The sequence below is a fragment of the Pungitius pungitius genome, chromosome 4 (assembly GCF_949316345.1).
Source record: "Pungitius pungitius chromosome 4, fPunPun2.1, whole genome shotgun sequence".
In the NCBI taxonomy this organism is placed as follows: Eukaryota; Metazoa; Chordata; class Actinopteri; order Perciformes; family Gasterosteidae; genus Pungitius; species Pungitius pungitius.
The window spans coordinates 17,496,006-17,523,784 of NC_084903.1; the positions used below are offsets into that span (position 1 = coordinate 17,496,006).

General features: G+C 43.3%; 1 protein-coding gene across 2 annotated transcripts in view; it reads left to right on the forward strand.

The window, feature by feature from the left end:
• Positions 1-27,779, forward strand: part of tln2a (talin 2a) — a 66,777-nt gene that overhangs the window by 29,898 nt on the left and 9,100 nt on the right. For both annotated transcript variants that reach the window (XM_037489335.2, XM_062561819.1), the window contains exons 6-46: positions 198-350; positions 789-931; positions 1,194-1,321; positions 1,567-1,630; positions 1,737-1,841; positions 3,688-3,843; positions 4,406-4,507; positions 4,891-4,967; positions 6,520-6,700; positions 6,969-7,082; positions 7,310-7,418; positions 7,981-8,189; positions 9,204-9,302; positions 9,816-9,983; positions 10,689-10,823; positions 11,152-11,311; positions 15,056-15,222; positions 16,910-17,038; positions 17,546-17,659; positions 17,838-17,951; positions 18,335-18,469; positions 18,681-18,809; positions 18,914-19,016; positions 19,542-19,750; positions 20,003-20,122; positions 20,382-20,579; positions 20,703-20,842; positions 21,009-21,102; positions 21,206-21,295; positions 21,410-21,532; positions 21,625-21,768; positions 22,236-22,397; positions 22,640-22,780; positions 22,897-23,078; positions 23,757-23,889; positions 24,412-24,513; positions 24,828-24,998; positions 25,187-25,333; positions 26,615-26,716; positions 27,035-27,154; positions 27,322-27,468. In XM_037489335.2, coding sequence (XP_037345232.2) covers positions 198-350; positions 789-931; positions 1,194-1,321; positions 1,567-1,630; positions 1,737-1,841; positions 3,688-3,843; positions 4,406-4,507; positions 4,891-4,967; positions 6,520-6,700; positions 6,969-7,082; positions 7,310-7,418; positions 7,981-8,189; positions 9,204-9,302; positions 9,816-9,983; positions 10,689-10,823; positions 11,152-11,311; positions 15,056-15,222; positions 16,910-17,038; positions 17,546-17,659; positions 17,838-17,951; positions 18,335-18,469; positions 18,681-18,809; positions 18,914-19,016; positions 19,542-19,750; positions 20,003-20,122; positions 20,382-20,579; positions 20,703-20,842; positions 21,009-21,102; positions 21,206-21,295; positions 21,410-21,532; positions 21,625-21,768; positions 22,236-22,397; positions 22,640-22,780; positions 22,897-23,078; positions 23,757-23,889; positions 24,412-24,513; positions 24,828-24,998; positions 25,187-25,333; positions 26,615-26,716; positions 27,035-27,154; positions 27,322-27,468 — 5,519 coding nt within the window. The remainder of the gene's footprint in view (positions 1-197; positions 351-788; positions 932-1,193; positions 1,322-1,566; positions 1,631-1,736; positions 1,842-3,687; positions 3,844-4,405; positions 4,508-4,890; positions 4,968-6,519; positions 6,701-6,968; positions 7,083-7,309; positions 7,419-7,980; positions 8,190-9,203; positions 9,303-9,815; positions 9,984-10,688; positions 10,824-11,151; positions 11,312-15,055; positions 15,223-16,909; positions 17,039-17,545; positions 17,660-17,837; positions 17,952-18,334; positions 18,470-18,680; positions 18,810-18,913; positions 19,017-19,541; positions 19,751-20,002; positions 20,123-20,381; positions 20,580-20,702; positions 20,843-21,008; positions 21,103-21,205; positions 21,296-21,409; positions 21,533-21,624; positions 21,769-22,235; positions 22,398-22,639; positions 22,781-22,896; positions 23,079-23,756; positions 23,890-24,411; positions 24,514-24,827; positions 24,999-25,186; positions 25,334-26,614; positions 26,717-27,034; positions 27,155-27,321; positions 27,469-27,779) is intronic.

Genomic DNA, 27,779 nt, shown 5'->3' on the forward strand with positions numbered 1-27,779 from the left:
ACCAGCACTTTTCCCCATGCTCTTTGGAGTGTTTGTATAGGTGTCACTTTTTTCACGTGTTAGTTGCTGTTTATTAGGCATTACATTAGAATTTGTTGTACAAGAGCTTGCATACTTTTTTTTAATCGTACGAATCATATCCAACCAGATTCTGGGGATATCGTGGATGATTTATGTTTCCCCTTTTTTGGTTCCAGGCATCACAAACTACGAGGAATACTCCCTGATCCAGGAGACGGTGGAGGAGAAGAAGGAGGACGGGATGGGTACCCTGAAGAAAGACAGGACGCTACTGAGGGACGAGAGAAAGATGGAGAAACTGAAAGCCAAACTGCACACTGACGATGACTGTGAGTTTAATGGAATCCCATTTGACCCGTTGGTGAAGTTGATGGCGGCCATTTATTTTGCCTCAGTGCTTATGTTAAACACTTGTTGCCCTGATGGATTGATCTACAGCACAATCAGCCCTGATGCTTTGTCTTTTACACCTGTAGGTTGCAGAATTTCATGGATCCTTTTAGAATTGCGTTGCATTTTGAGAAACAAACTAGCATGTTCTATGTAAAACTCTTTGAATAAGCCGGATGACGACATTTTTGGATATATTGTGAAATGAAAAACTAGCCTACAGTATAAGACTGAAATGTCTAAGTCAGGGTAAACTGGGTAGCTAGGCAAATGTATGAGAGTAAATAAAGTTAATAGGATCTCTTTCACAGTCATATAACTCTGACATCTAAAATAATGATCTGATGCTGAATGCTGGATGTACTCTGTGTTGTCAGTGAACTGGCTGGACCACAGCAGGACGTTCAGAGAGCAGGGGGTGGACGAGAACGAGACCCTCCTGCTCAGACGCAAGTTCTTCTACTCCGACCAGAACGTGGACTCCCGAGACCCCGTCCAACTCAATCTTCTTTACGTGCAGGTCTGACCCCCCCCCCCCCCGCTAGCATGTTTACCACCACAGGAGAATGAAACTGAAAACCAGGAGCAATGCGGCACCTTCCATTTCTCCATCATCCCCTGATGGTGACGCTTAGCTACCAGAATGTGCTGTGACTGATTACTGAATATGAAATAAATGTGTGGTTATTTATTTTTATCAAACCGATACAGACACCTGACTCAAAGCTATAATATGAGATATAATTTAATCCTAATTGAGAGGTTTCATCTTTTTCTTTCAGGCTCGAGATGACATCCTGAACGGTTCTCACCCCGTATCATTTGACAAGGCGTGTGAATTTGGAGGCATTCAGGCCCAGATCCAGTTTGGACCTCATGTAGAACATAAGCACAAACAAGGATTCTTGGAGTAAGCATCTATCCCACTAGAATAACTTTTATCCATACCAAATCATTTGGCATTTTGAAGAAAATCAATATTTGTTACTCCATAATATTCAGTAAATTAAGTGTAGATTAGACAACAAAGTACCGATAGAAACATTTTGTTTTGGCAGCTCCAAGAGTTTATTAAATTGTTATTTCTTTAGCGTTTTAGAGCTGATGCGCCTGTATGAATTTCTGCTTATTCAGTGTTTGCTTTTTTTTTCCTAGCTTGAAGGAGTTTCTACCTAAAGAATACATCAAGCAAAGAGGTGCCGAGAAGAAAATATTCCAGGTGGGGTCTTATTGTACATTAAAGGAAATCGTATTTGTCAATTCTGCACCGGATTACACCGACTCGTTCAGTTGCTGAATGGATGCATGTATGTTTCAACCTGCAGGAACACAAAAACTGTGGAGAAATGACAGAGATTGAAGCCAAAGTGAAATATGTCAAACTGGCACGGTCTCTAAGGACATATGGCGTCTCCTTCTTCCTGGTCAAGGTAAGTTGTAACACAAATGTTAATTTCTAGGACTTCACAAGTTGCTATGCGCAATAGTATTCAGGGAAAATAATCCACTAGCCTGAAGTTTTTATCCTGTTGAGGGAAAAAAAAGAAAAGTGATTATCTGGAAGAAAAGAAAAAATGAATTGGATTTGGAAATGTCGTCGGAGCCTTTTATGTCCTGATTGTGAGATCTGTTCTTTGGGCTTGCGGTTAACTGAATAAAAAGGTTGAAAGCACTACGCAGCAGGTGGGGAAATTGTCCGTCTCCACCTGAACTTTCAAAGCTTTTCATGTCTACTCAAACCAGAAATAAAAATCATATATATATATATGAAAAATGTTAAATAAAAGAAATCAGATATTATTTTATAGTATTCGTACTGTCTCACTACTGCTGGAAGAAAACAAAACGATCTGTGCGGCTGAGTTTGTCGCTGCAGATTATCTCTGAGCAAGTGCCGTTCACGTTGCGCAAGAACACTTACACCCAAAAACAAGCCCAACTGCCAGGGAGATGCCGATTGTGGATTATTCCCATCACACAATTTGTCACCAAGAGGACATCCTGCACGAAGTCACGGGAAACTCTGTGTTCTGTGACACTTACACTGTGTTATATGCTTTCAAATTGTCGCCTCTTCTGACTTCTTTTCAGATCATTTCTGGTATTTCTTTGAGGAAAGTAAAGTCAATCGTGCTGCTGTTGCCGACTCTCTGCCACACAGTTCCTGGCTTTTAATGAGTAGCTTTTAGCACCAGGGGATAAGGTTACAGATTCAACACTGTGCTTTTCCTGTTAAGTGCAAAACACACAAGTCTCAAACCATGTCCCAACTCCTGGCCTCGCATATATCTGTGTTCCCCTCGATCCGTTCGACATCTTATCTGCTCCCCATTTGTTGCTTGAGTCCGTTTTTAGTCTAATCCAGTGGAGCAGAAACATCTTAAAAATAACCCGCCGGAAAAAATGCAGCCCACGGTCCGTAACCCATAACCCCCTCGCGAGGCCCCACAGGGTTTACAGCCCCTCCGGGGCTTTCGCACTACTCGCCTCTTTGCCCTGGCGTCACAGCCCATCGCGGCCCGTCCATCTGCTCAGCGACTGCAGCTCCTGGAGAAACGCTTTCTCTTTCCATGCCAGGCGGCGGAAAAAGAAGTCAGCTGTTCTGCCGCCTCAGAGAGCGGCTGAAGTATGACATTAGAGGCTTAGTGAATGCAGGGGGAGGTTGAGGGTTTTTGACAAGCAGATAAAGACATGATTAAGGCATAATGCTTTAATTACTAAGTGGGGTATTTTTTTTGCTTACTGGTTAGACAGATGAATACCCATCTTGGCAGAAAAGTCTGACAGCAGAATTAAGAGTTTCAAGCTGCAAGCTTATGAATTTAAATTCTGTCGCTTGAACTGTTAATCTGTCCTTTTGGCTTAATGCCTTTTCATTCAAGTAATACCCTCAGCAGGCCTGGGAATATGGAAATGAGTTGTTTTGTGAAGGCAATAGATTTGACCTTTAAAATGGTTTGTTCGCATCATGGGGGTTGGTGACTTTATTGATTAATTCATTGAACGTCGTCCGAGATTTACACAGCCAGTCCCTCTACTACTACAGAAGGTGTGACAGTACAAGTACAATTCAAAAATGAGATCAACCAATCTGGTGCAGAAGTTGTGGAAGTAAAGTTTTCTTAAAATAGCTTCATTAACAGCAAAAAGAACAGATCTCTTTCAACTGACAGGGATCAGTAACTCACTTGTGTCTACATGGCTTTATTAAGCTTTAGATAGTGCTTTGAGATTGAATGAGTTTTATGTTTTTGTCTTTGTTTTTGTTTTTTGCAGGAAAAGATGAAGAGTAAAAACAAGCTGGTGCCGCGGCTGCTGGGCATCACCAAAGAGTCTGTGCTGCGAGTGGAGGAGAAGACCAAAGATGTGGTGCAGGAGTGGCCGCTGACCACCGTGAAGAGGTGGGCGGCGTCGCCCAAGAGCTTCACCCTGGTAAGACACGGAATGAAAACAAACCTGCAGCAGCTCGCACTCGTAATAAGAAGGACGGCCTCTCGGTGAGGCCAACTGTTGGCCGCAATGGCGATAGAACGATCACCGTAGGGCTCTGTCTGCCTGTCCTCTCATTCATTATTGAACAGACTCCTTTGTCTCCCCTGTCGATATCTTTCCTCTCCGTCAGCACCCAGAGTCAATGAGCAGACAATGAACTTGGATTTAATCTTGCGGATCGGGCAGGTTAACCGTCTCTATTATTAAAATGAACACACTCTCCGGTTGCGGCTAATTGCGCAGCTTTTTTTCAAGCTTTTAGGCTGTGTTTTTGCAAAATACATTTGATTTGTCGTTGACATGTTGAAGGAGTCATTGATTTCTAAGTCACGTATAAGATGGGGCCTCTGCATTGATTCGTAGCTCAAGTGTGCCCATAAGAGGGCTACAGATTCATTTATTTTCTGCTCGGTGAATCCTCTGCTGGTGCATAAGCACTACCGTGATTACTTTCCTGCAGCCCAATATAAGATGCATTTTTAAGATTTGACTCTGCGTGTAGGACTTTGGGGAGTACCAGGAGAGCTACTACTCGGTACAGACCACTGAAGGGGAACAGATCTCTCAGCTCATTGCCGGTTACATCGACATCATCCTCAAAAAGGTGAGCGATTCATCTCTGGAGACAGAGATGTGTCAAAATAAATTGATGAATTCTCAGATCTGTTGGTGCTTGATGTGTTCAGGCTTCTGTGTCCGACTTTCGCAGTTAAATAAACAGAAATACAGGACAGCTGGTCTCATGTGGTTAAGGGACACTTTTAAATACTGTAAATGTATCTCTGGACACCTGTCAAAAGCTTAGCACATCATGCATAATAAGTGAAAATGTCCTACCCAAACGCAAGAAACGGGATTAAATCCTGGCATACATTTCTTTTAAATGTTACACTAAATCTGGCATTCAAGATGTCCTCGAGTAACCTTTTTAAAAATCGCTGTGAGCTCCTTTTGACCCACATTTGTTTACATTTCTCTCTGCTGCAGAAGCAAAGCAAGGACCGCTTTGGATTAGAAGGCGATGAGGAGTCAACCATGCTTGAGGAATCTGTCTCCCCAAAAAAGTATGTCATTTAGTAATAACTCTGAAAAGTGTTTATGTATAAATCCACTCTGCAGAATTAACATCTCTTTAATATGGCATAAACATTGTTTTTTTTTTTCCAAGGAGCAAAGCAAAGAACACATTCTTTTCAACACTTTCGTTAAGACCTAAGTAGTAAGATAGTAAACTGAGATAGTACCGAACTGCTGAAAAAAGCATATTAGGGCACGAACGCTAGCATTTAGCTTCAAGCAAAATGTGTGTAACTACAGCCTCGGAGAGATGCAACCACTGACATGGAAGCAAGAACATGGGGATGAAGCTGCTTGACAACAAACGTGTAGTTGTATAGCTTAATCCTGACAGTAGTTCCCATGTGATTTCATCCAGTATGTTTATGGTCCAGTATAAACTGAGGTATGATAATGGTTTGTCCATTGGCTCAATGTATCGTTGCAAATTCTATCAAGAGGCAACATTAGCTCTGGTGCTTTTTTTAATTTCCTTTCTCACGACTCTTGACCACAGACCTCACATCCATCTTCCAGGACCTCATTTCACCACATGAGCGCCTCCTCTCTTCGTCTGGACTATATCCTGAGAGATAATCATGATGTAAAGGAAATGTTGCACCACTGGATGAGCAATGGCCCCATCTGAACATTTCCTGATTGGATGCGTGTTAGTTCAATTTATCCACAGTCAGCTACGCTCAATCAGTAACATGGAGCCCCTTTTCCTGCCTCACCTTAAATGATATTGCTTTCCTGCTACAAACAGAGAGCATTTGCTGCAATTTTTACCTAGGCAAAAGTCTTTTAGTACTGCAAACTTTGAGTCAAACTCTAGAGCGACTGATATGAGGAAAAACAAAACAAAGCTTTGTCCTGCAGATGTACGGAGTGGGAAGAATATGCAGCCTCAGTCTGCTTTGTATTTGTGACCCAGAATAACAAACCAACACAACCGCATTGCCTGGTGTTCAATCTCTCCAATGGACACTTACACACACACATAGCAAAAAATACATCTTTGTCATGACACGACACCAGTTAGTGTTCTTTTTGTTCTTGTTGGAGTAAGTATTTGCTGTGTGTTTCGTTTGTTTCCTTGGTTATGTATTTAAAGACCCCCCCATCGCAAATTTATTATGGCCAAAAAATATCATGGTATTTTTCCCTACCTTGTACTGCGCTTTGCTATTGGTGCTGTTAAGGAGTTTAGTGCCTTAGCATAGCATGATGCAAAGGTGAGAGGAGATTTCAATTTGATTGAGGCAGCGCATCGTTAATGTTGAGCTGAAAATAGACATTCATGGAGGAATGAAGGACCATGTCTGTTTCCACTGAAACTCACAATGAAGGATTCTGTCTATACTTCACCACTAAACCAAACTTGCAACACGAAACTAATGAATAGTAAATGTTAAAGCATTTAACTATTTGCTTTGGAAAAGCTTAAGAATGTATGAGAAAATGACAAATGACTTTTTGTGTCATAAAACACGGTGTTGGCTTTCACTGAGCCCTTTACCTCCCTCAGCACTAACTTGCCATTGATGTGCCTTTTAGGTCGACCATCCTTCAGCAGCAGTTTAATCGCGTGGGCAGGGTGGAGCATGGCTCGGTGGCACTGCCGGGGGTGATCCGCTCCGGCTCCATTGGCACAGAGTCGCTCAGCATGGGCACCATGCCGTCTGCTCAGCAGCAGATCACAATGGGTCAGATGCACCGTGGACACATGCCACCTCTGGTAAGAACAACACAATGGCTCCCAGTGTGACGTTTTTATTTTCAAAGATCTGCTTTCGTCACATCTTGGTCATGGGAAAAAGTTTGTTAACATTTTTCGTCAGAGTTTTTGTTGACGAAATTAACACTGTGTGTCACTCAAACAAGCTTGTCCTAAGGTGGCACAACTAAAGGGGCAATCATCTTCATAATCATCCCTCAGAATGACGTCTTGAAAAATGGAGGCTTTCTGTGAGAAATGAACCTGCTTTGTCTCCCTGCATGTGTAGAGTTCAGCTCAGCAGGCTCTGATGGGAACCATCAACACCAGTATGCAAGCTGTGCAGAAAGCCCAGATTGACCTTGGAGAGGTCGACAACCTGCCGCCGCTGGGACAAGACATGGTACTGTGCAGGGCACATGCATGTGCCATCAGATAATAAGAAACAATAGCTACTTCTAGTCTATGGACATAGCAATATGTCTCTTTCAATGCATGCTTTAGGTGAAACAGCCATGAAGCCAAAGCATAAAGATGAATAATAATTCTGCAGACTGCCACCCATGTTAAGGTGCATTTCGCCTCTGCCAATTATTGACTGTTGGTGTGGTCTCTTTCTGTGTACCCTAGGCATCCAAGGTGTGGATCCAGAACAAGATGGATGAGTCAAAACATGAGATCCACTCGCAGGTCGACGCGATCACTGCAGGAACCGCCTCTGTTGTCAACCTCACTGCCGGTCAGTTGCATTGCTACGACTCAGCAGGCCGTGACCTCATTGGAGTGCTTAAGGAATGCTTAATGAACATTGAGACACGCCCTCAGCTTTACAAGTACATTTTAGGGTTGCTCTTTTCTGCAGAGCTCAAATGCTCTGGCCAATTAGTGAGTTCAAAGCACATCCTTTCCGTCTGTCTGGTGTTCATTAACATTAGTGTAGATCCTGTAAAAAGTCTAATAGATCTTCCATATCCTGCTGTGGGCTGGTTTAACAGGGCAACCAGGTGAAGGTATCTATTGACTAAAGCATCCCAGGTTAAAATTTGATTATTATTCATGCTTTACAATTATTGCAATTTGTCCTGGATATGTCAGTTTTGCTAGCCTTGAATCTCCTCGTTAAACACACTTTGTCTCTTTGTATTGCAATAGTCTTTAAATCTGTAAGAAGACCCCGTGCAGAGGAGTTTCATTTTCTCCGTCTGGGTTCTGACAAGCTTTGTTTTAATGACGCTAGGACTATTTATCTAATCGCCCTTTTTCCTTTTTACCTCCCTTTCTATCTCCTCTCCTGATCTCAGGTGACCCGACCGACACAGACTACACCGCCGTGGGCTGCGCCATCACCACCATCTCCTCCAACCTGACAGAAATGTCAAAGGGTGTGAAGTTGCTGGCTGCACTGATGGAGGACGACGTGGGCGGAGGCAATGACCTGATGAGGGCAGCCAGGACGCTGGCAGGGGCCGTGTCCGACCTGCTGAAGGCCGTGGAGCCGGCTTCTGGAGAGGTGAGCAAAGAATCAAGCAACCATGAAACAACAATGAGATGCTTTATGAAACATTCAGCGTATTTCTTTAAAGTACTTATTAGTATGGTATAGATATTATCATATTAACCGTTTCTCTTTATTTGCTTTCTGAAATCACCTGTTCAGCATTTTCTTTCTTTCCAATATGACAAATACAGAATGGAATGGGAGAAAATACTGTAGGCATTGAAATGGGAAAGAGACTAATAAATGCAAGATGAAAAGAGATGAGAATAATGTGTGAAAATGTCTGACCGAGCAAACCTTTGCTTGTGTGATACTTTTTTAAATTACAGATTTTGATGTTGAAAAAAAGGAAAAAAAAAGGAAAATTAAAAAAGGGAATCCAATTTGTCATCCAGTAGCTGATGTATCTCCAGTGATGAAGTGTCTGTCCTCCTCCTCCAAACTACTACTAATCATATTTTCATCCTCTCCTGCTGGCTGGCTTCGGCTAACTGAATTCTCCAAGTCTTCCTTAATGAAGGATATATGGCAGACATTTAGTCCCTGTATGGAAACAGAATGTTCTTAATGTAGTCTCCTTCTACTTGGTTTGCAGCACTGTCATTTTCTCACTTGAGATCTATTAACAGCTTGTTGTTTTGTTCTGGGAGTATCATTCAGTTAATAAAAAAAAAAAGTTAATGTACTGTACAGCTTCTTGCTGCTAATGTGCATCACGCACAGGTCCGTCTGGCTTTTGGACAGCCCTGAGACTTTTATACTTGTGCATCCAAATAGTTGGTAAGAGAACTTTAGGCCCGTGGGCTAGTTGGACGAAGAACTGTGGGCTGTTTGTTGGTCAACTGTCTAAATACATCAATATGATACATTTATATGTGTTAATTGTTCACTACTTGCTAAGCAGGGCTCAATTGGCACTGATGTTGCTTTAGCTGCAGCATGTAGCAGTGTCTCGACCTGATGGTTTTCTATGTGCGTCTGTGTGTGTGTGTGTGTGTGTGTGTGTGTGTGTGTGTCCGTGTGCAGCCCAGACAGACTGTGCTGACAGCAGCAGGCAACATCGGCCAGGCCAGCGGAGACCTCCTGCGCCGAATTGGAGAGAGCGAGGCGGACGAGAGGTTCCAGGTAAGCCCGCACCCTGTCCATTTACCATCGTCATCATCCCTGCACTCTGTGTAATAATAATGAAAAGAGAACCTCAGGCGTCCGTTAATCAAAAACACATTGTAACCAGGGGAATATGGAGGTAATGCATTTATATTTTAATTCTGAATTGAAAGCTCATCCAGCTGCCAAGCTTGTGTTCTTCTTTCATGTATTTCATACTTGGATGAGTCACGACTGTTTGCCGAAGGACACACATTAATCAAATCTTATATTTTGCCTGACACGCCAAACTGTATTTTAACTTAATTTAGTTGTGCATATTTGAGCTAATGTGAAAATGAAATGAGATGGAAGTTAGATGTCATATTTCTACTTTTATTACAATGACGCTACGGACACATTCTTATTATGGTATGGCTACCCGGTTATCTCCACTTCAGATGACTAGGCCACAGTATTTGTAACCGTTTATGCGAGTGATATAAGCATTTTATAGGAAAGACTGAGCCAGTGTGCCTCCCCCTGTTGTAGGATATCCTGATGAATCTGGCCAAAGCAGTGGCCAACGCGGCAGCCATGTTGGTGCTGAAGGCCAAGAACGTGGCCCAAGTGGCCGAGGACACCGGGCTTCAGAACCGGGTCATTGCTGCTGCCACTCAGTGTGCCCTGTCCACCTCCCAGTTGGTGGCATGTGCCAAGGTACCACAACATGTTTGATTTATTGTACTAAAGGACAGGTGTCATATCTTGTTTGTTTGATATGTACTGAATTCCCGAGAAATGCATTCTGTGGATATTATGCAAATGCTTGGATGGTCAAATGTTTTTCCATTCATTATGCTGAATATGTCACTGATTTAATATTACCCAACAATGACTCCATCTTCTGTGATCTGTTTTCTCATAAGTAGAGATTTGGGAGAATAACAATCCTCAAATATTTAAAAAAAAAACCTAATTAATCTGCCTGTAAAGGAGAGTGAATACATCAGGATGCACAAAGGCACCATTACATACCCTGTGCACGCATTGTATTCTAACGGCTTGATAATTGAACAACCCACATGTGTCTAATTAGCCTAAATGCCCTCATGGATACCAATCGGAATAGTTTAATTCACTGAACAAATCCTCGCCTCTCAGTAATGTGGCAATGAGGACCATCAGCGGAATCCTTTTCCAATAGCCTTTTTCCCCAGAGTTATTTCTGTGTAAACCGTAATTTAATGAAGACTAGCAGTGGGTTCCCTTCAATTAAAAAAAAAAAAAGAAAAAAAATGGTTTCTGTTACAACACATAGCTATTCTTTTTTTATTACTATTAAACTGCCACTGTCTCATTTATGTTCCTTCCTGCTTCGCCATCACTTCTGTCCTCTCACTTTTCACCTTGTTGTTGTTGTAGGTGGTGAGTCCGACCATCAGCTCACCCGTTTGCCAGGAGCAGTTAATCGAAGCTGGAAAGCTTGTGGATCGCTCGGTGGAAAGCTGTGTCCAGGCCTGTCTCTCGGCTACAGAAGATGGCGACCTCCTCAAACAGGTCAGCTGGATCGATGTTAAGACCAACTGTGCACTGAACTCGTAGCGCTCCACGTAGCACTCCTTGGTTTGGTTGGTTTGTCCCGGAAGATTCATCATTCATCATAAGCTCCACCCTCTTTTGCAACAAATAGTTTTTTGGTTTTATTAAAACATGTATTCGTCGAAGGCAATTTTTTTTTTTTTTTGCACTAACACCCAGCTTAAGAAGCAATAAAGATAATGAGTTTGGTGAGCTTCCCTTCAACCCGTTGGAATAAGACGCACGGACTAATGCTGCTTAAGAGACGCGGCACTAATGGTAATGATGTGCATCTCCCGTGTGGAAGGTGAGCGCGGCGGCGAACGTGGTGAGTCAGGCTCTGGGAGATCTCCTGCAGCACGTTCGGCAGTACACCTCGAGGGGGGAGCCCATCGGGCGCTATGACCAGGCCACAGACACCATCATGACCGTCACCGAGAGCATCTTCACCTCCATGGGAGACGCAGGTGAGTCCAAAAGACAAAATTACAGTCGGGTATTTTCAGTGAGATTTTTATCTGTGAGCTGTTATCCTGAAACCCCTTCTCAGCCAAATGTCCTGTTTTTAAATAGGTGAAGAAAAATCCTATAAACAAAACTGTCTCTCCGTTCCGCTTTGTGCGTAGACTGCTCACTGTGACTCGTCCATTCCATCTTCTCCTCAGAGGGATGGTGGGTTTGAACGGACTGCTGTCAGCAATGATGAAGCCCCAGAGAAAAGCTGACAGTGATGTTAGCGAGTCTGACAGCAGAGAAAGACAGCTGGATAGAGAGGGATTCACAGTGAACGTCCCGGGCCAGCTTAGCCTGTTCGATTAGCTTGATGGACAACTAGAATTGTTGTTTGCTTTGAATACGTGCTGCTTGTTGGCAAATGTTATTCAATATGTCAGGTAATGTAACAATGTAAATCCCAGTGAATCCTTATGGCTTATCAGCTGATATCGGCAAATAGCTTGTGCCACGTCTGCTCTGTCAGAGTATAGCCAACAACCCTTTCCTTTCACCCTTAAATAATATTATGATCTGAATAATGAGAAAAGACAGATGAACTCATTAACAGCAGCAGTGGTGAAATAATTGCATCTAATTGTGTCTTCACACGTCACATCCAGGTGTTAAGACGTGATGCATATCTGATCAGGAAGAAGTGTACGACTGTTTGAGATTCAACACCATTGCGCTCAGTGAATGATCTTTTTTTTTAATGATAATGTGGACCTTTTTCTTTAAAAGCTCTATTGTTTACATTATCAAACAACATGAGTGGACTAATCAGTAATTTTACCAATAACCTTTAAATTTCTCTCACTTAGAAATACAAGTGAAAGTCGAAAAATTAGAATATTGTGCAAAAGCTCATTACTTTCAGTAATTCAACTTAAAAGGTGAAACTAATATATAGACTCATTACATGCAATGTGAGATATTTCAAGCCTTTACTTGGTATCATTTTGATGTAATGTAATGATTATGGCTATAATATACTATATACACTCACCGGCCACTTTATTAGGTACACCTGTCCAACTGCTCGTTAACACTTAATTTCTAAGCAGCCAATCACATGGCGGCAACTCAGTGCATTTAGGCATGTAGACATTGTCAAGACAATCTCCTGCAGTTCAAACCGAGCATCAGTATGGGGAAGAAAGGTGATTTGAGTGACTTTGAACGTGGCATGATTGTTGGTGCCAGAAGGGCTGGTCTGAGTATTTCAGAAACTGCTAATCTACTGGGATTTTCACGCACAACCATCTCTAGGGTTTACAGAGAATGGTCCGAAAAAGAAAAAACATCCAGTGAGCGGCAGTTCTGTGGGCGGAAATGCCTTGTTGATGCCAGAGGTCAGAGGAGAATGGCCAGACTGGTTCGAGCTGATAGAAGGGCAACAGTGACTCAAATAACCACCCGTTACAACCAAGGTGGGCATAAGAGCATCTCTGAACGCACAGTACGTCGAACTTTGAGGCAGATGGGCTACAGCAGCAGAAGACCACACCGGGTGCCACTCCTTTCAGCTAAGAACAGGAAACTGAGGCTACAATTTGCACAAGCTCATCGAAATTGGACAATAGAAGATTGGAAAAACGTTGCCTGGTCTGATGAGTCTCGATTTCTGCTGCGACATTCGGATGGTAGGGTCAGAATTTGGCGTCTACAACATGAAAGCATGGATCCATCCTGCCTTGTATCAACGGTTCAGGCTGGTGGTGGTGGTGTCATGGTGTGGGGAATATTTTCTTGGCACTCTTTGGGCCCCTTGGTACCAATTGAGCATCGTTGCAACGCCACAGCCTACCTGAGTATTGTTGCTGACCATGTCCATCCCTTTATGACCACAATGTACCCAACTTCTGATGGCTACTTTCAGCAGGATAATGCGCCATGTCATAAAGCTGGAATCATCTCAGACTGGTTTCTTGAACATGACAATGAGTTCGCTGTACTCAAATGGCCTCCACAATCACCAGATCTCAATCCAATAGAGCATCTTTGGGATGTGGTGGAACGGGAGATTCGCATCATGGATGTGCAGCCGACAAATCTGCGGCAACTGTGTGATGCCATCATGTCAATATGGACCAAACTCCCTGAGGAATGCTTCCAGCACCTTGTTGAATCTATGCCACGAAGAATTGAGGCAGTTCTGAAGGCAAAAGGGGGTCCAACCCGTTACTAGCATGGGGTACCTAATAAAGTGGCCGGTGAGTGTATATATATATATATATATATATACATACACTCACCGGCCACTTTATTAGGTACCCCATGCTAGTAACTGGTTGGACCCCCTTTTGCCTTCAGAACTGCCTCAATTCTTCGTGGCATAGATTCAACAAGGTGCTGGAAGCATTCCTCAGGGAGTTTGGTCCATATTGACATGATGGCATCACACAGTTGCCGCAGATTTGTCGGCTGCACATCCATGATGCGAATCTCCCGTTCCACCACATCCCAAAGATGCTCTATTGGATTGAGATCTGGTGATTGTGGAGGCCATTTGAGTACAGCGAACTCATTGTCATGTTCAAGAAACCAGTCTGAGATGATTCCAGCTTTATGACATGGCGCTTTATCCTGCTGAAAGTAGCCATCAGAAGTTGGGTACATTGTGGTCATAAAGGGATGGACATGGTCAGCAACAATACTCAGGTAGGCTGTGGCGTTGCAACGATGCTCAATTGGTACCAAGGGGCCCAAAGAGTGCCAAGAAAATATTCCCCACACCATGACACCACCATGACACCACCAGCCTGAACCGTTGATACAAGGCAGGATGGATCCATGCTTTCATGTTGTAGACGCCAAATTCTGACCCTACCATCCGAATGTCGCAGCAGAAATCGAGACTCATCAGACCAGGCAACGTTTTTCCAATCTTCTATTGTCCAATTTCGATGAGCTTGTGCAAATTGTAGCCTCAGTTTCCTGTTCTTAGCTGAAAGGAGTGGCACCCGGTGTGGTCTTCTGCTGCTGTAGCCCATCTGCCTCAAAGTTCGACGTACTGTGCGTTCAGAGATGCTCTTATGCCCACCTTGGTTGTAACGGGTGGTTATTTGAGTCACTGTTGCCCTTCTATCAGCTCGAACCAGTCTGGCCATTCTCCTCTGACCTCTGGCATCAACAAGGCCTTTCCGCCCACAGAACTGCCGCTCACTGGATGTTTTTTCTTTTTCGGACCATTCTCTGTAAACCCTACAGATGGTTGTGTGTGAAAATCCCAGTAGATTAGCAGTTTCTGAAATACTCAGACCAGCCCTTCTGGCACCCACAATCATGCCACGTTCAAAGTCACTCAAATCACCTTTCTTCCCCATACTGATGCTCGGTTTGAACTGCAGGAGATTGTCTTGACAATGTCTACATGCCTACATGCACTGAGTTGCCGCCATGTGATTGGCTGCTTAGAAATTAAGTGTTAACGAGCAGTTGGACAGGTGTACCTAATAAAGTGGCCGGTGAGTGTATTTCACCTGTATGTATCTACTCCTCTAAGCTCAAGCTCGGTTGTTATTGATTTTGTTTCTTTGTGTTATTGATTGTTTTGATAACCTCGGAAGGGTTTTGCACAAAAAGCCAGAGCCAAGCAGTTGAATTTGAATATTACTTCACCAACACGCTTGCATTTTCTCCATTCATCCACTGCTCTCCCCTTTCTCCTCATCCTCGCCTCGACACCTGCTCTGTCCTCGCCGACCTCGTCCCAGGAGAGATGGTCCGTCAGGCTCGGGTGTTGGCTCAGGCCACCTCGGACCTGGTGAATGCCATGAGGTCCGACGCCGAGGCCGAGGTGGACGTCGACAATTCTAAGAAGTTGCTGGCGGCTGCTAAATTGCTGGCCGACGCCACAGCGAGGATGGTGGAGGCGGCGAAGGTAACAGCGCGTGACACGCAAAGCACGTAATCTTTATTAGGTTGTTGTTTTCACCCTGGGACTCTGGCTTTGCATTCATATCTCTACAACAAAAAGCAGTAAGCTTCCTGAAGAGATACTGTGAAAACGAGCTTTAGTCCAAGTGATGACCGTACAGGTACGTGTATTAAATGAGACTTCCGCCCATCCTCAGCTTGTGAGCAGTGGGCTCCGGTAAAGAGCGAGTGACTTGGGCTTCAGTGTCACAGTGTTCAATGACAGCAGAGGGGAAATAAGTTCTGTGAAAAGAGTGTGTGTGCAAATGCACGAATGTGCACAGAGTAGAAAACTACCACTGATGACAGTTTGTTATCCTTAGTCTTTCTGCTTGGTCTTCACTTTTCATAAAAGATAGAAGATCTTAACAAAAATTGGCTGTTTTTCTTTTGGAATCACCTTATTGCTAAGGCATGTTTGTGAGTACAAAGAAAATAATCAAATGAATGTTGCATTATATTAAATAATTTAACTTAATGGTGTTACATTTTTCCCTTCGAGCTTCTCACATCTCAAGTTTCCAGCGCTGCGTTATTAAGACCTCAAACTCCCGAGACTGATGGACTCCAAACGATTTATCTCTTATCGCTTTACATCAGTCTCACCATCTCTTATCGCTTTACATCAGTCTCACCATCTCTTATCGCTTTACATCAGTCTCACTATCTGTCTACATAATCACACTCTGATAAAACTCCACTTCCACCATGAAAATTAAATGGTGCCCTGCAGCTGGTTTGGTGGTCGAGTTTGATGCCAGACTTATCACCGTTGCAGCTGTAGATTTATCTGCGTCAATGGAGGCGCGCGCTTCAGGCACCCGTTGCCTTGGTAACTGATCGATTGAGCTTGTGCAATTTGGTTTTTGGGCTGAATCCTTACAGCTCACTGTAATCGGGCTTGTTTTTGTTTTTTTAAAGCTTCCGTCAGTTGTTGTTGGGCAACTATTTTACGTCTATTGTGGCTTTTAGAAGCAAGCTCTCTATTATAAATTCATCCGCCTCTTCTGGAAATGACATACTGAATTATGCAAATTGTTTGAATTGAAATGGTTTAAGTAGTTGCCAGCAGGCAGCTGCATACATTAAGTTGTTCTGCTCACTAGCGTGTAACATCTTCTGGGATATACACGGGTCAAATATTTAAAAGAAAAAATGAATTCCGATGGTGGCATTACATTGTAAATGTTTGTACACTCGATATTCTTTGCCTCTGGCGACTTATGTTTGCATCTGTGGGGTCAAACAGGTTTTCAGCAGAGCACACACTCTGTACTCGACCGTAGCCGCAGGTGAAGCTACAGAGCTCTAATTAATCAACCAAATGGCATCAGAACCTAACCACAGCTCCGCGGGAGGCAGGGACTTGTCGAGTGATAACTCAGTGGAGACCATTAACTTGGGTTCCTGGCTTCATGAACGGGAAAAGAGCCGCTCGCTAATGTGAACAAACATTCTCTTGACATTTTAGCCTTCAACAAAGAAGTGATGATAACAACCTGCAGCTGAGTTTGAGAATCTGCACCATGGTGGTGTTGGAAATGATGATACTTTAAAAAGAATCTGTAATAATGTACGTTTCCGTATACCAGCTGTTCTACCTTGCTAACATGCTGTGGTGCATTTGCTGATGTGCGTTTTTGTGTTGTCAGGGCGCAGCGGCGTACCCCGAGAATGAGGACCAGCAGCAAAGACTGCGGGAGGCTGCAGAGGGACTGCGTGTGGCCACAAATGCCGCTGCTCAGAATGCCATTAAAAAGAAACTAATTAACAGACTAGAGGTCGGTGATGCCAGCTCCTCATCAATTCCTAATGTCATTATTTCTAAATCACTAGATATTAAGATACCACATCACAATCTATCAGTACAGCTGGAGACTTTTTGTGGCTGGTAGTATTCAATGTGGATATCAGCTGCACGTCTTTTGCCATTAAATGTGATTTGTTTTTGCTAAATGTTCCGAAAAATGGAAAGCTATTTGTCCCAAGGTTATTCGACTCACGGCTCAATTTCTCCTCAAACTATTAAACTCATTAACTAAGTGTAGTCATTTTTCAGAAATAATTTTCTATAATTTGCAGCTGTATGCATATTTCATTATTGGTGATTAATTATTGTAATATTAAGATACAATAATGTAGTAGTTTCGTATTAACAAGTTTTATACAAATTGAGTAATTTATCTGTGCGTCTTACATTGACGGATGAGATGCTTTTCAAAATAGACAGATTTACTGTTGTACAATGTGGTACCTGTGGATTTTTTATTTCTCTTTGTATCCCTTAGAATGCCGCAAAGCAAGCCGCTGCTGCAGCAACACAGACCATCGCTGCTGCTCAAAACGCCGCTGCCTCCAACAAGAACACTGCTGCTCACCAGCAGCTGGTGCAGAGCTGTAAGGTGAGAGTCACTGGCGACAGTAGGGTGCTACTTTCACCTCGAGTCGTTTTGTGAAACAAATTAAAGTTTGAATGGTGATTCTATGTACTGTCTCCATTTTAACTGTATTTAAGCCTGCGTATAAGCATTGGTGTTTGTGTGTGTGTGTGTGTGTGTGTGTGTGTGTGTGTGTGTATAGGCGGTGGCGGACCACATCCCACAACTGGTCCAGGGGGTGCGTGGCAGTCAGGCGAAACCAGAGGACCTTAGTGCACAACTAGCACTTATCATTGCCAGCCAGAACTTCTTACAGGTGCAGTACACACACACACACACACACACACAATGTCATTCTCATTCCTCTGATTTGTTTGAGGAAAGATGATTTATAGCCAGCTGAAGGAAGTAAGTGTTTCTGACATGTACAGAACCATTGAAAATAGGCCAAAATCCTCTATTTGGTGAAAGCATGCAGTTAAAGAAGTACTGAGCTGGTGGAATTATGCATTAATGCATCAGTTGCACTTTTAAAGCCGATGGATAAATGTGAAGTATCCACTGATACCAACACATAATTAAACCTTTGTCCCTTTGCTTTTGCGTTTCCTCAATGCTCTCAGATATTTTAATTCTATCAAATGTTTTTATTAGGTTTAAAAAAAAAAATGGTAACTTTTTTTTCTTCTCATTTTGCAGCCTGGTAGTAAGATGGTGACCTCGTCAAAGTCGTCAGTCCCAACCGTCACGGATCAGGCTGCAGCCATGCAACTGGGTCAGTGTGCCAAGAACCTGGCCACCTGCCTGGCTGAGCTGAGGACGTCTGTTCAGAAGGTAAAGCACACAAGTCACTGTTTTCTATGCAAAAGCAATCTTATTCAGAATCCTCGGTCAAATAGTGGTGTGGGAAGATGTAGTCATTAAGTGAATAAAGATCAAGAAATGTCCTGCTCATTCCACGTCAGATTAATACAAGTGCAAACAAATATCCGAAAATCCAACGTAGCTATGTGAATAACGAGTGACTGCATATATCATGTTCTAGGCTCATGAAGCCTGCGGCCCCATGGAGATCGACTCTGCGCTCACTGCCATCCAGACCCTAAGAAGTGAGCTGCAGGATGCCATGCTGGCTGCTATGAACTCCAAGCTGAAACCCCTACCTGGGGAATCGGTAAGACACTATATTTTAGACTTTGCAGCCTAATATTTAGTTACCTGCGTATGAAGCTGGAGTCTGGAGTTTGTTTTTTTTCTCCTCCATTTCCTCTGCTTTAGTTGGAGAAGTGTGCTCAGGATCTGGGCAGCACCTCTAAGTCAGTGGGGTCATCAATGGCTCAACTGCTCACCTGTGCAGCACAAGGAAATGAACACTACACAGGTTGGTAATACTGACACACTGACTTTTTCACAAATCTATTTAACCTTAACTCAAGTAATCACCGCCATCCACCTGCTTTTTTTAAGTTGTCAAATATATATGAAAATAAACCTAGAACCTTTGCCATGAACATATGGTGTCAGCTTGAGAGTTTACTGTTATACAGAACCTTGATTTTGTGCTTTAATTGTCTAAATGTGTGGTTACTGCTGCATACATTTGTCTGTCTTTAAGTTCATATTCTTAGTTACCATAATTTTTTGCTTTACAGAATACACTGTACTAACTCTAAGGCTACTTTGTGTGAAGCAATAGGTCCTTGTTTCAAATTCAGCACATTTAGAAAGGAGAAATTCTCATGTTTTTCACGACATTTGTTTCTACTTCCTGTGACCAAATGTAATTAATACTATAAATGCCAAATGATGTCAGTTGTTAAGTTTACAAAAAATGGTAGTGACTTTATTTTTGTTACTGAACGGTCCTTAGTAGTTGTTGTGCTTTCTCTTACCTGTGATTCTGTAGGAATAGCAGCCAGGGAGACGTACCAGGCCCTCAGAACGCTGGCCCAGGCGGCCCGCGGCGTCGCCGCCTCCACCACGGACCCCCAGGCTGCCGCCGCCATGCTGGACTCGGCCCGGGACGTTATGGAGGGCTCTGCGCTTCTCATCCACGAGGCCAAGCAGGCCCTGGTTTCCCCCGGCGACGCTGAGAGTCAGCAGAGACTGGCGCAGGTGAGACACGGTTTCGGACTGCTCTGGGAAACTGAGTCTACTCTTCGTGTCACTCTTTAAAAAAAATATATATATATTATTTTTTTCAACTCACATTCATGTAATCTATATTAATATATATATCTCATATGCTTTGGTTTTGGCTTGTGTTATGGAATAATACAGTTTGTGAATTCGTATAGCGCTTATTATCCTGTTTTAAAGATAAAATCCCTCTAACTCATTCCACCATGAACCTGCTGTGCGTTCCAGGTGGCCAAGGCTGTGTCTCATTCCTTGAACAACTGCGTCAACTGTCTGCCCGGACAGAAGGATGTCGACATGGCTCTCAAGAGCATCGGGGAGACCAGCAAGAAGCTGCTGATTGAAACTGTGAGTGGCCTCGGCTCTGTCGGATAAAAAAATCCTCATTTGTGTCTAAGTGCTGCACAGCAGGAAGAGCTTTGAGGGAATGAATCAAGATCAATGACATTAAAAGTGAAATCGACTCCAGTTTTATCTCACATCACTGAGTGCTTATCCACAATGAACGGGCAATCTGGGTGCGTTTTACTTTGATTGTGCGAATGTTATTTAACTGATTTGTTGTCATTCCTTCATCGGGACCTCCCTCTCCGTATCCCCCGTTCAGATCCCTCCGGCTTCCAAGTCATTTCAGGAGGCCCAGAGCGAGCTGAACCAAACGGCAGCGGACCTGAACCAGTCAGCGGGCGAGGTGGTCCATGCCTCCAGAGGCTCCAGCAGCCAGCTGGCGGTGGCCTCCGGGAAGTTCAGCGAAGACTTTGATGAGTTCCTCGACGCTGGTATAGAGATGGCCGGGCACACTCAGGTCTGTCGGGTTGTTTATCTTTTACAAAGGTCTCTACCAGCCTTTTTTCATTGACTCAGCAGCAGGACTTTTCCAATGCAATCAATTCCATTTAATTTGATGATGTTGTGTGTTGTATTGTAGAAAAAGGACGACCAGGTGCAGGTTATTGGTAACCTGAAGAACATCTCCATGGCTTCCAGCAAGCTGCTGCTGGCAGCTAAAAGTCTGTCCGTCGACCCCGCAGCAGCAAATGCTAAAAACCTTCTTGCTGCTGCTGCAAGGTACCACAGCTAGCTGCACACACACGTACAAACTGTTTGGTGGTTTTTGTTGCTTTTATCTAATTTTTTTGCTGGCACATTCGTTATTGTATAGAAAGTATTTATCGCCGTTGCTGGGATGTGATTTGTACTTTAAATTGTTTTTTTGCTCGTCCATTTGTTTCAGAGCAGTGACTGACAGCATTAACCAGCTGATCACACTCTGTACACAACAAGCTCCCGGACAGAACGAGTGTGACAACGCCCTGCGAGAACTGGAGGTAATACTTGTGATCAAACAAGTTTAATCTACAATAATATTAAGAGGCATGATGGGTGAGTTTGGGACATTTCTACTTAGTCATGTGGAATTCATCCTCGCAGGCTGTCCGAGGAATGCTGGACAATCCCAACGAGCCGGTCAGTGACCTGTCGTACTTTGAATGCATCGAGAGCGTGATGGAGAACTCCAAGGTGGGCCTTCAAATCAAACCCTTAAAGCACACACAAAAAAAAGCTTTGCGTCCTAAGCATTCCTCCCTTTCTTCCTTCTCTGGTTCCGCTGTCCTGGCCCTTTGTTCGCTCTAGGTCCTGGGAGAGTCCATGGCGGGAATTTCTCAGAACTGTAAGACTGGAGATGTGCTGTTGTTTGGGGACTGTGTAGGTTCAGCCTCCAAAGCCCTGTGTGGCCTCACTGAAGCTGCAGGACAGGTACAGAATGAAACTGCCTTTTTTCTTGGTAGTGGAGATGGTGGTACAGTTTGATGACGGGAGTTTTGTTTGGGTTTTTTTTCCTCCCACAGGCCTCCTACCTGGTGGGTGTGTCTGATCCCAACAGTCACGCGGGGCACCAAGGGTTGGTTGACCCCATCCAGTTCGCCAAAGCCAACCAGGCCATTCAAATGGCCTGTCAGAATCTTGTAGACCCAGGCAGTAGTCCCTCTCAGGTACATGCACGTCACATGTTCTCTTTATAGCAATCATCCAGAAGTATTGGCAGTATGATTGGATGGGTGCTATCACGTTGGCGTTGTATGTCCTTTATAATGCTTTCCTCATGCTGACATTAAACATGTGAAAATGTTACACCTAGATGGGGTTAACTTTAAATGGAATATTTCATAGAGAAAATGTTGTTATTTATTACTTGACCCAGGCACGGGTAGAGCAGAGTGCTTGAAGATGACGCATTTTTTTTTAGCCCTGCTAACTGCGTTGCCTGACTCACTGTAGGTCTGATGTTCAGTCCAGTATTCACTTCGTTATCACCTTTATTTTCGAAGTGTTTTTTACCTAATTAAAATCCCCCGAGGCACTCTTACACAAGTAACTTTCCACCTTGCGATACCAGAATTTAAGCAGTGCTCCGTGCCAGTTCAACCTATTTAACATCTTGTTGTTCATAATGTGGCAGGTTCTCTCTGCAGCCACCATTGTCGCCAAGCACACCTCTGCTTTGTGCAACGCCTGCCGTCTGGCCTCCTCCAAGACCACCAACCCGGTTGCCAAGAGGCATTTTGTTCAGTCTGCCAAGGAAGTGGCTAACAGCACCGCCAACTTGGTCAAGACCATCAAGGTAAGCTTTCTTTTCCGATCTTTTTCAAATCTTGTCTCTCTCCCTCATTTGGCGCTCCACCGTTTTAAATGTGGATTTTGTGAATCCTGATGTGAATTCTGGAACATTTGGGATTCATTTTTAATCCGACAAATAATCCCTCTCAAACCTCCTGTCAATAACTGGTTCAATTCTTGACTCTTTGGTTAGAAAACCTGTTTATATTTGGTTCATGCAGCTTCATAACGTCTCTCCCTGCATAGGCTTTAGATGGGGATTTCTCAGATGAGAACAGGAAAAAGTGTCATGTCGCCACTGCTCCGTTGATCGAGGCTGTTGAAAACCTGACAGCATTTGCTTCAAACCCAGAGTTTGCCAGTGTTGCAGCTAATATCAGCAACGAGGTACTCCCACATGAGCATTACTGTGTGACGTATTCATGCACAGCTATTACATGTATTGAACATTATTATTTATTGTTATAAATGTATACATTTGGAATATTTGGAACTTTCTGTAGGGCTTTGCAGCTCAGGAGCCCATCCTCCAATCAGCACGCTCGATGCTGGACAGCTCCACCTACCTACTCAAGACTGCACGCTCATTGGTTATAAACCCTAAGGACCCGCCCACCTGGTCCGTTCTGGCTGGTCACTCTCGCACCGTGTCCGACTCCATCAAGAGTCTCATCACAGCCATCCGGTTAGTGAACTGAAATGTGTTTCTACCCAACAAATGAGTCGCCAAACAGAGGGGGGCATAACAAAATCTGTTACCACTCATTGCCACGTTCAATAGATATGAAGTCACTTTCAAAAGCCCGACAGCTTAGCAAAAATATCCAAATCGCTAAACCCTGTATCTTGTTTGCTTAGTTTGTACTAACATTATTAATTTGAAAATCATTGAGGTATTTTTGGGACATTTATGGATTTATTCAACTCTTTTACACATACAGGAATGGACTTGCTAAACCAACGTCACGTCTTTGTTGGCGTCATTAGGTCACCTTTTAGACCTACTGTTAGTGTGGCGCCGTGCCTGTAAGACGGATGTTAAATTATACTCATTCTGGCGATGGGGTCGGTGCCCTGGAAGCTCAGAGGCTACAAAGTTAATTTGGCTTCCAAGCTTGATCCCCCTGTGAAGTGAAAAGACCCTCCATGACACATTTCTGCTGTTACCGGAGATGAGGAAGCCAGTAACAGCCAGTAAAGAATATGTTAACGAGGAACCCTGGAAGTGTTATGTTACATTTTGCACTTTTCTTTTCTCCTTCTAATATGAACTTTTCCCTCTTTGGCTGTGTCTTCGTCAACTTTTTTTCTGTTTTCAACCATTTCATTGCCTTCTGTTTCTTTTCTCTCATTTTATTTGTAGGGACAAGGCCCCCGGTCAGCGTGAGTGTGACTCGTCAATCGATAACATTAATAAATGTATCCGGGACATTGAGCAGGCCTCTCTGGCAGCAGTCAGCCAGAACTTAGCCAGCAGGGACGACATCTCACTGGAGGTAAGCAGCCACCTGGAAATAACTAGACATCCTTCTCCGGCAACTACCATTTTCCTCCTGTTAGCAATAGATTTATTGGGCCGGTTGATTATCTCTATTGCTACCACTTTTGCTCTTTAAGTTTTGAAGACCCTCTCTTGCTTTTTGTATCTCACTGTTAAAGTTTGAGTCCAAAAATGGTGGTTTTGATTAAGCTTCCATTGATTCTGCCGCTGACGCCTCATTAGATAAAATCAGGGATTCATTGTCATTTAAAAGCTGTTTGCTGTGCACGCCGGTGTTTTACTGATGATCTTGTAGCAGAGCTGCAATACAGTTTGATCGGTTTTCCCCTCTACATGATCGATTTATTTAGAAACTGAGCTAGTCACAGACCATTTCTGTTGCATCATAAAGAGTTCAGGCTTAAGGAAAATATTTATTAGTCTCATGCCATGTGCCATTTTAATCATTTAAATTGTACTTCTGTCTCGTATAAAAAAGCAAGACAAAAACTAATTTCTTTTTATTTCCTCCCTTCAGGCGCTACAAGAACAACTGACGTCTACTGTGCAGGAAATTGGCCACTTAATTGACCCCGTTTCCACCGCTGCTAGAGGCGAAGCTTCCCAACTAGGACACAAGGTATATAGGGCAGGGGGTTGATTACTTTGCTTAAATAGTGGAACTGTGGAGCAACACATTAATACATTTCATTATTAAACATTTCCACATGTTAAAATTGGATTGTCTGCTGAAAATTAGAATTGCTGATTATTACAGCAGTAGATCTCTTAAATTTTCAAACTAGTAGTATCTACCTATTTTATATCCTTTTTTTTTTTAAGCCAAAAGCGCTCTTGAAAATATTATTGATGCTGTTTGTTGACTCGTATGTGCCTCTTGTCCATTATTTAAAAAGCTTTCACAGATCTTTATAATAAAAATTTTCCCCTCAGGTCACCCAGCTGGCCCGTTACTTTGAACCCCTCATCATGGCGTCTGTGGGTGTGACGTCCAAGCTGAGGGACCACCAGCAACAGATGACTTTCCTGGACCAAACGAAGACCCTGGCTGAGTCTGCCCTGCAGATGCTCTATGCTGCCAAGGAGGGTGGAGGAAACCCAAAGGTAGAACCGTCGCTGCTCCTTTGAACATGCTGCTGCTTCACAGATTATTGAGGCCCGTCTTATTCTGATTCATTAGCAGCTTTATTGCCAGCAGGTTTTAAAGGAACAGACTGCAGTGTTTTGGTTCATAGCTATCATCCTACTACTAATATTTCACAAGCAAACGGCCTTGTGTCACACTTCCACAGGCGTCACACACCCATGATGCCATAGCGGAGGCAGCCCAGCTCATGAAGGAGGCGGTTGATGACATCATGGTGACACTGAATGACGCGGCCAGTGAAGTGGGCATGGTGGGAGGAATGGTGGAGTCCATCGCAGAGGCCATGGCCAGGGTGAGTGTGTCTCACTGGATGTTTGATGCTTCCGGGTCAGGGAAAACACAGGAGAATGGTTGTTAGCTATAGCAGCAATTCAAACTAGTTAATTAATAGGATCATGTAATTAGATACAGGCTTTCTAAGACAAGGAAGAAAAGTTAAATTTCCCTTCATTGTGTTTGTTTTTTTTTTTCAACCGATTACTGAAAACAAGTGAGAACAAAGTTGTGGTTTCCTGTGAAAAGTTGTTTTAAATGGAAATAGCCAAAACACTGATAAAAGAATCAAACAAATCCACAAGAGGTTGATAATGAGTAAAGAGGAACTGGCAGGATAGCAATCATCTTTTTCTAATTAGGCAGCAAAAATGTCCCCGAAACAGCAAACTCATACATATGAGACGATGGAATCTGATTACACTGTCAACACAGTATTAGGTCTTTGGAATATCTTCCCAATCAACAGTCAAACCGTTGGCAAACACATGAGGTGTGAAGCAAGAAAAACAGCTCTATCTCAAGTGTAGACAGAATAGCATCAACTAATTGCATCCCTCCTCACCTCTCTTGAGCTCGAGTTATCACAAGTGGTGTAAAGGTGCCTCGGGTGTGGGTCTCCACGGGGTGCACCTTCTCCGCATTACCATATATTAATGCATGTAATCAGAAAAGTGATTCATTTGGGATCTGCATGGTGGACGCACACGTTTGTCTTGTCCTCTGGTCACATGATTAGAAAGGAGATACTCCTTAGTTCATCCTCACTCTCTGCAGAGGTGATTTTTAAAGGCTTTTCTGCATTTGCCCCGCGCAGTTACAGAAAAGATCAACTTTCAGTCACTCGGTCGAGACACTGTAGATTCAAAAGGTTTATCTCACTCTGGGTGAAGTGAACATCACTATACATATATAGATTTATTTCAGCACCAACGTGCCCCCACCACCCCTAACCCCCAACAAATGGCATCATTTCTCTAGTCTCTTGTTGCACTGCAAGCTGTTGATGATATTTTAGAATTGTGATTACAGAGTAGCTTTGGTGGATAATTTATAGTGAGTTTTTATCATCCATTCTGATGGTTTATTTGAATATATATGATTGCATTAATGTTGGTTTGCAGATTAATTGAGGCCTGCGCTCCAAAGCAATTATTATAATTGAAGGGTAGATTAGATTGAACATGTCGCTGCAATTTTAAGAGCTGAATGATTTCATCGTTAAATATATTGGTATCTTTGTGAAGGACAAACGAATCACGCCTAAAATTACTGTTTGTGTGTTTGTGCCTCTCCTCAGCTGGATGAAGGCACACCACCTGAACCTGAGGGCTCATTTGTCGATTACCAGACCAGTATGGTGAAACACTCGAAGGCTATTGCTGTCAGCGCTCAGGAAATGGTAAGAATTCAATGTTTTTTATATTGCTAGACTGATTGAAATGTGACCGCGACCTTGGGATGAAGTGGTATTTGATTTGACATGTATATCAAAAGGAAACCAACCTGCGTGGTAATAACGTATCACTTTTATCCTTTGGATAAATGTAAATTTGATTCATGAACACCAGCTTTCTTTCATATACATTCTGCCTTTATATGGAAGACATTTAATGCCCTATAACAAACCATATTACTATTGTACAGACGTAGCCACTTTGTGCAGACAATGTGTGTGTGTGTGTTCCAGTTCCTTCTAAGTGTTGTGTTCATCCCTCAGATGACCAAATCAGTGACCTGTCCAGACGAGCTGGGAGGCCTGGCCTCTCAGGTGACCGTGGACTACGGCCAGCTGGCCGTTCAGGGGCGACTGGCTGCGCACACAGCTGAGCCAGAGGAGGTAAGGGTGAATCAAAGTTCTCCTCCTGCTACGTCAGTGATGCGTCATAGTTGAGCCGAGGCACATCATTTGTGTAAACATTCACAGGTATTATTATTTATCGATGTTGCTTCCTACAAACTAAATAGTTGCCAAGTGTAATTGTATTTTTTGCTATCTGTTACCAGATTGGTTTCCAGATCAAGAATCGGGTGCAGGAGCTCGGCCACGGCTGCATCTTCCTCGTCCAGAAGGCTGGAGCTGTGCAGATCACTCCGTCTGACGGCTTCACCAAACGAGAGCTCATTGAATGTGCCCGTGCAGTTACAGAAAAGGTATTACCTCATAATTTAAAGATCTGGGGCCAATTTTTTGTTTTATTTTATTTTTCAGAAGTCTATATTGTATCAGTAAATGGTGAATTTGGTTTATCCTATTATCCAAGTTGCCTCTTACTTTAGGTTAATATATCACCTTTCTCTCATAAATCTGTTCTTAATTAGGTTGGTACCAAATCATTCGGGACTGAAGGCTTTCCCACTCGGCCTCGTATGAACCACAACAAACTAACTCACTACTGATTTGTTGTTTACTGGAAGAGTGAAACATTTTTTTCTCCCCAAGTGATTCTGTTCCCATGGTATCC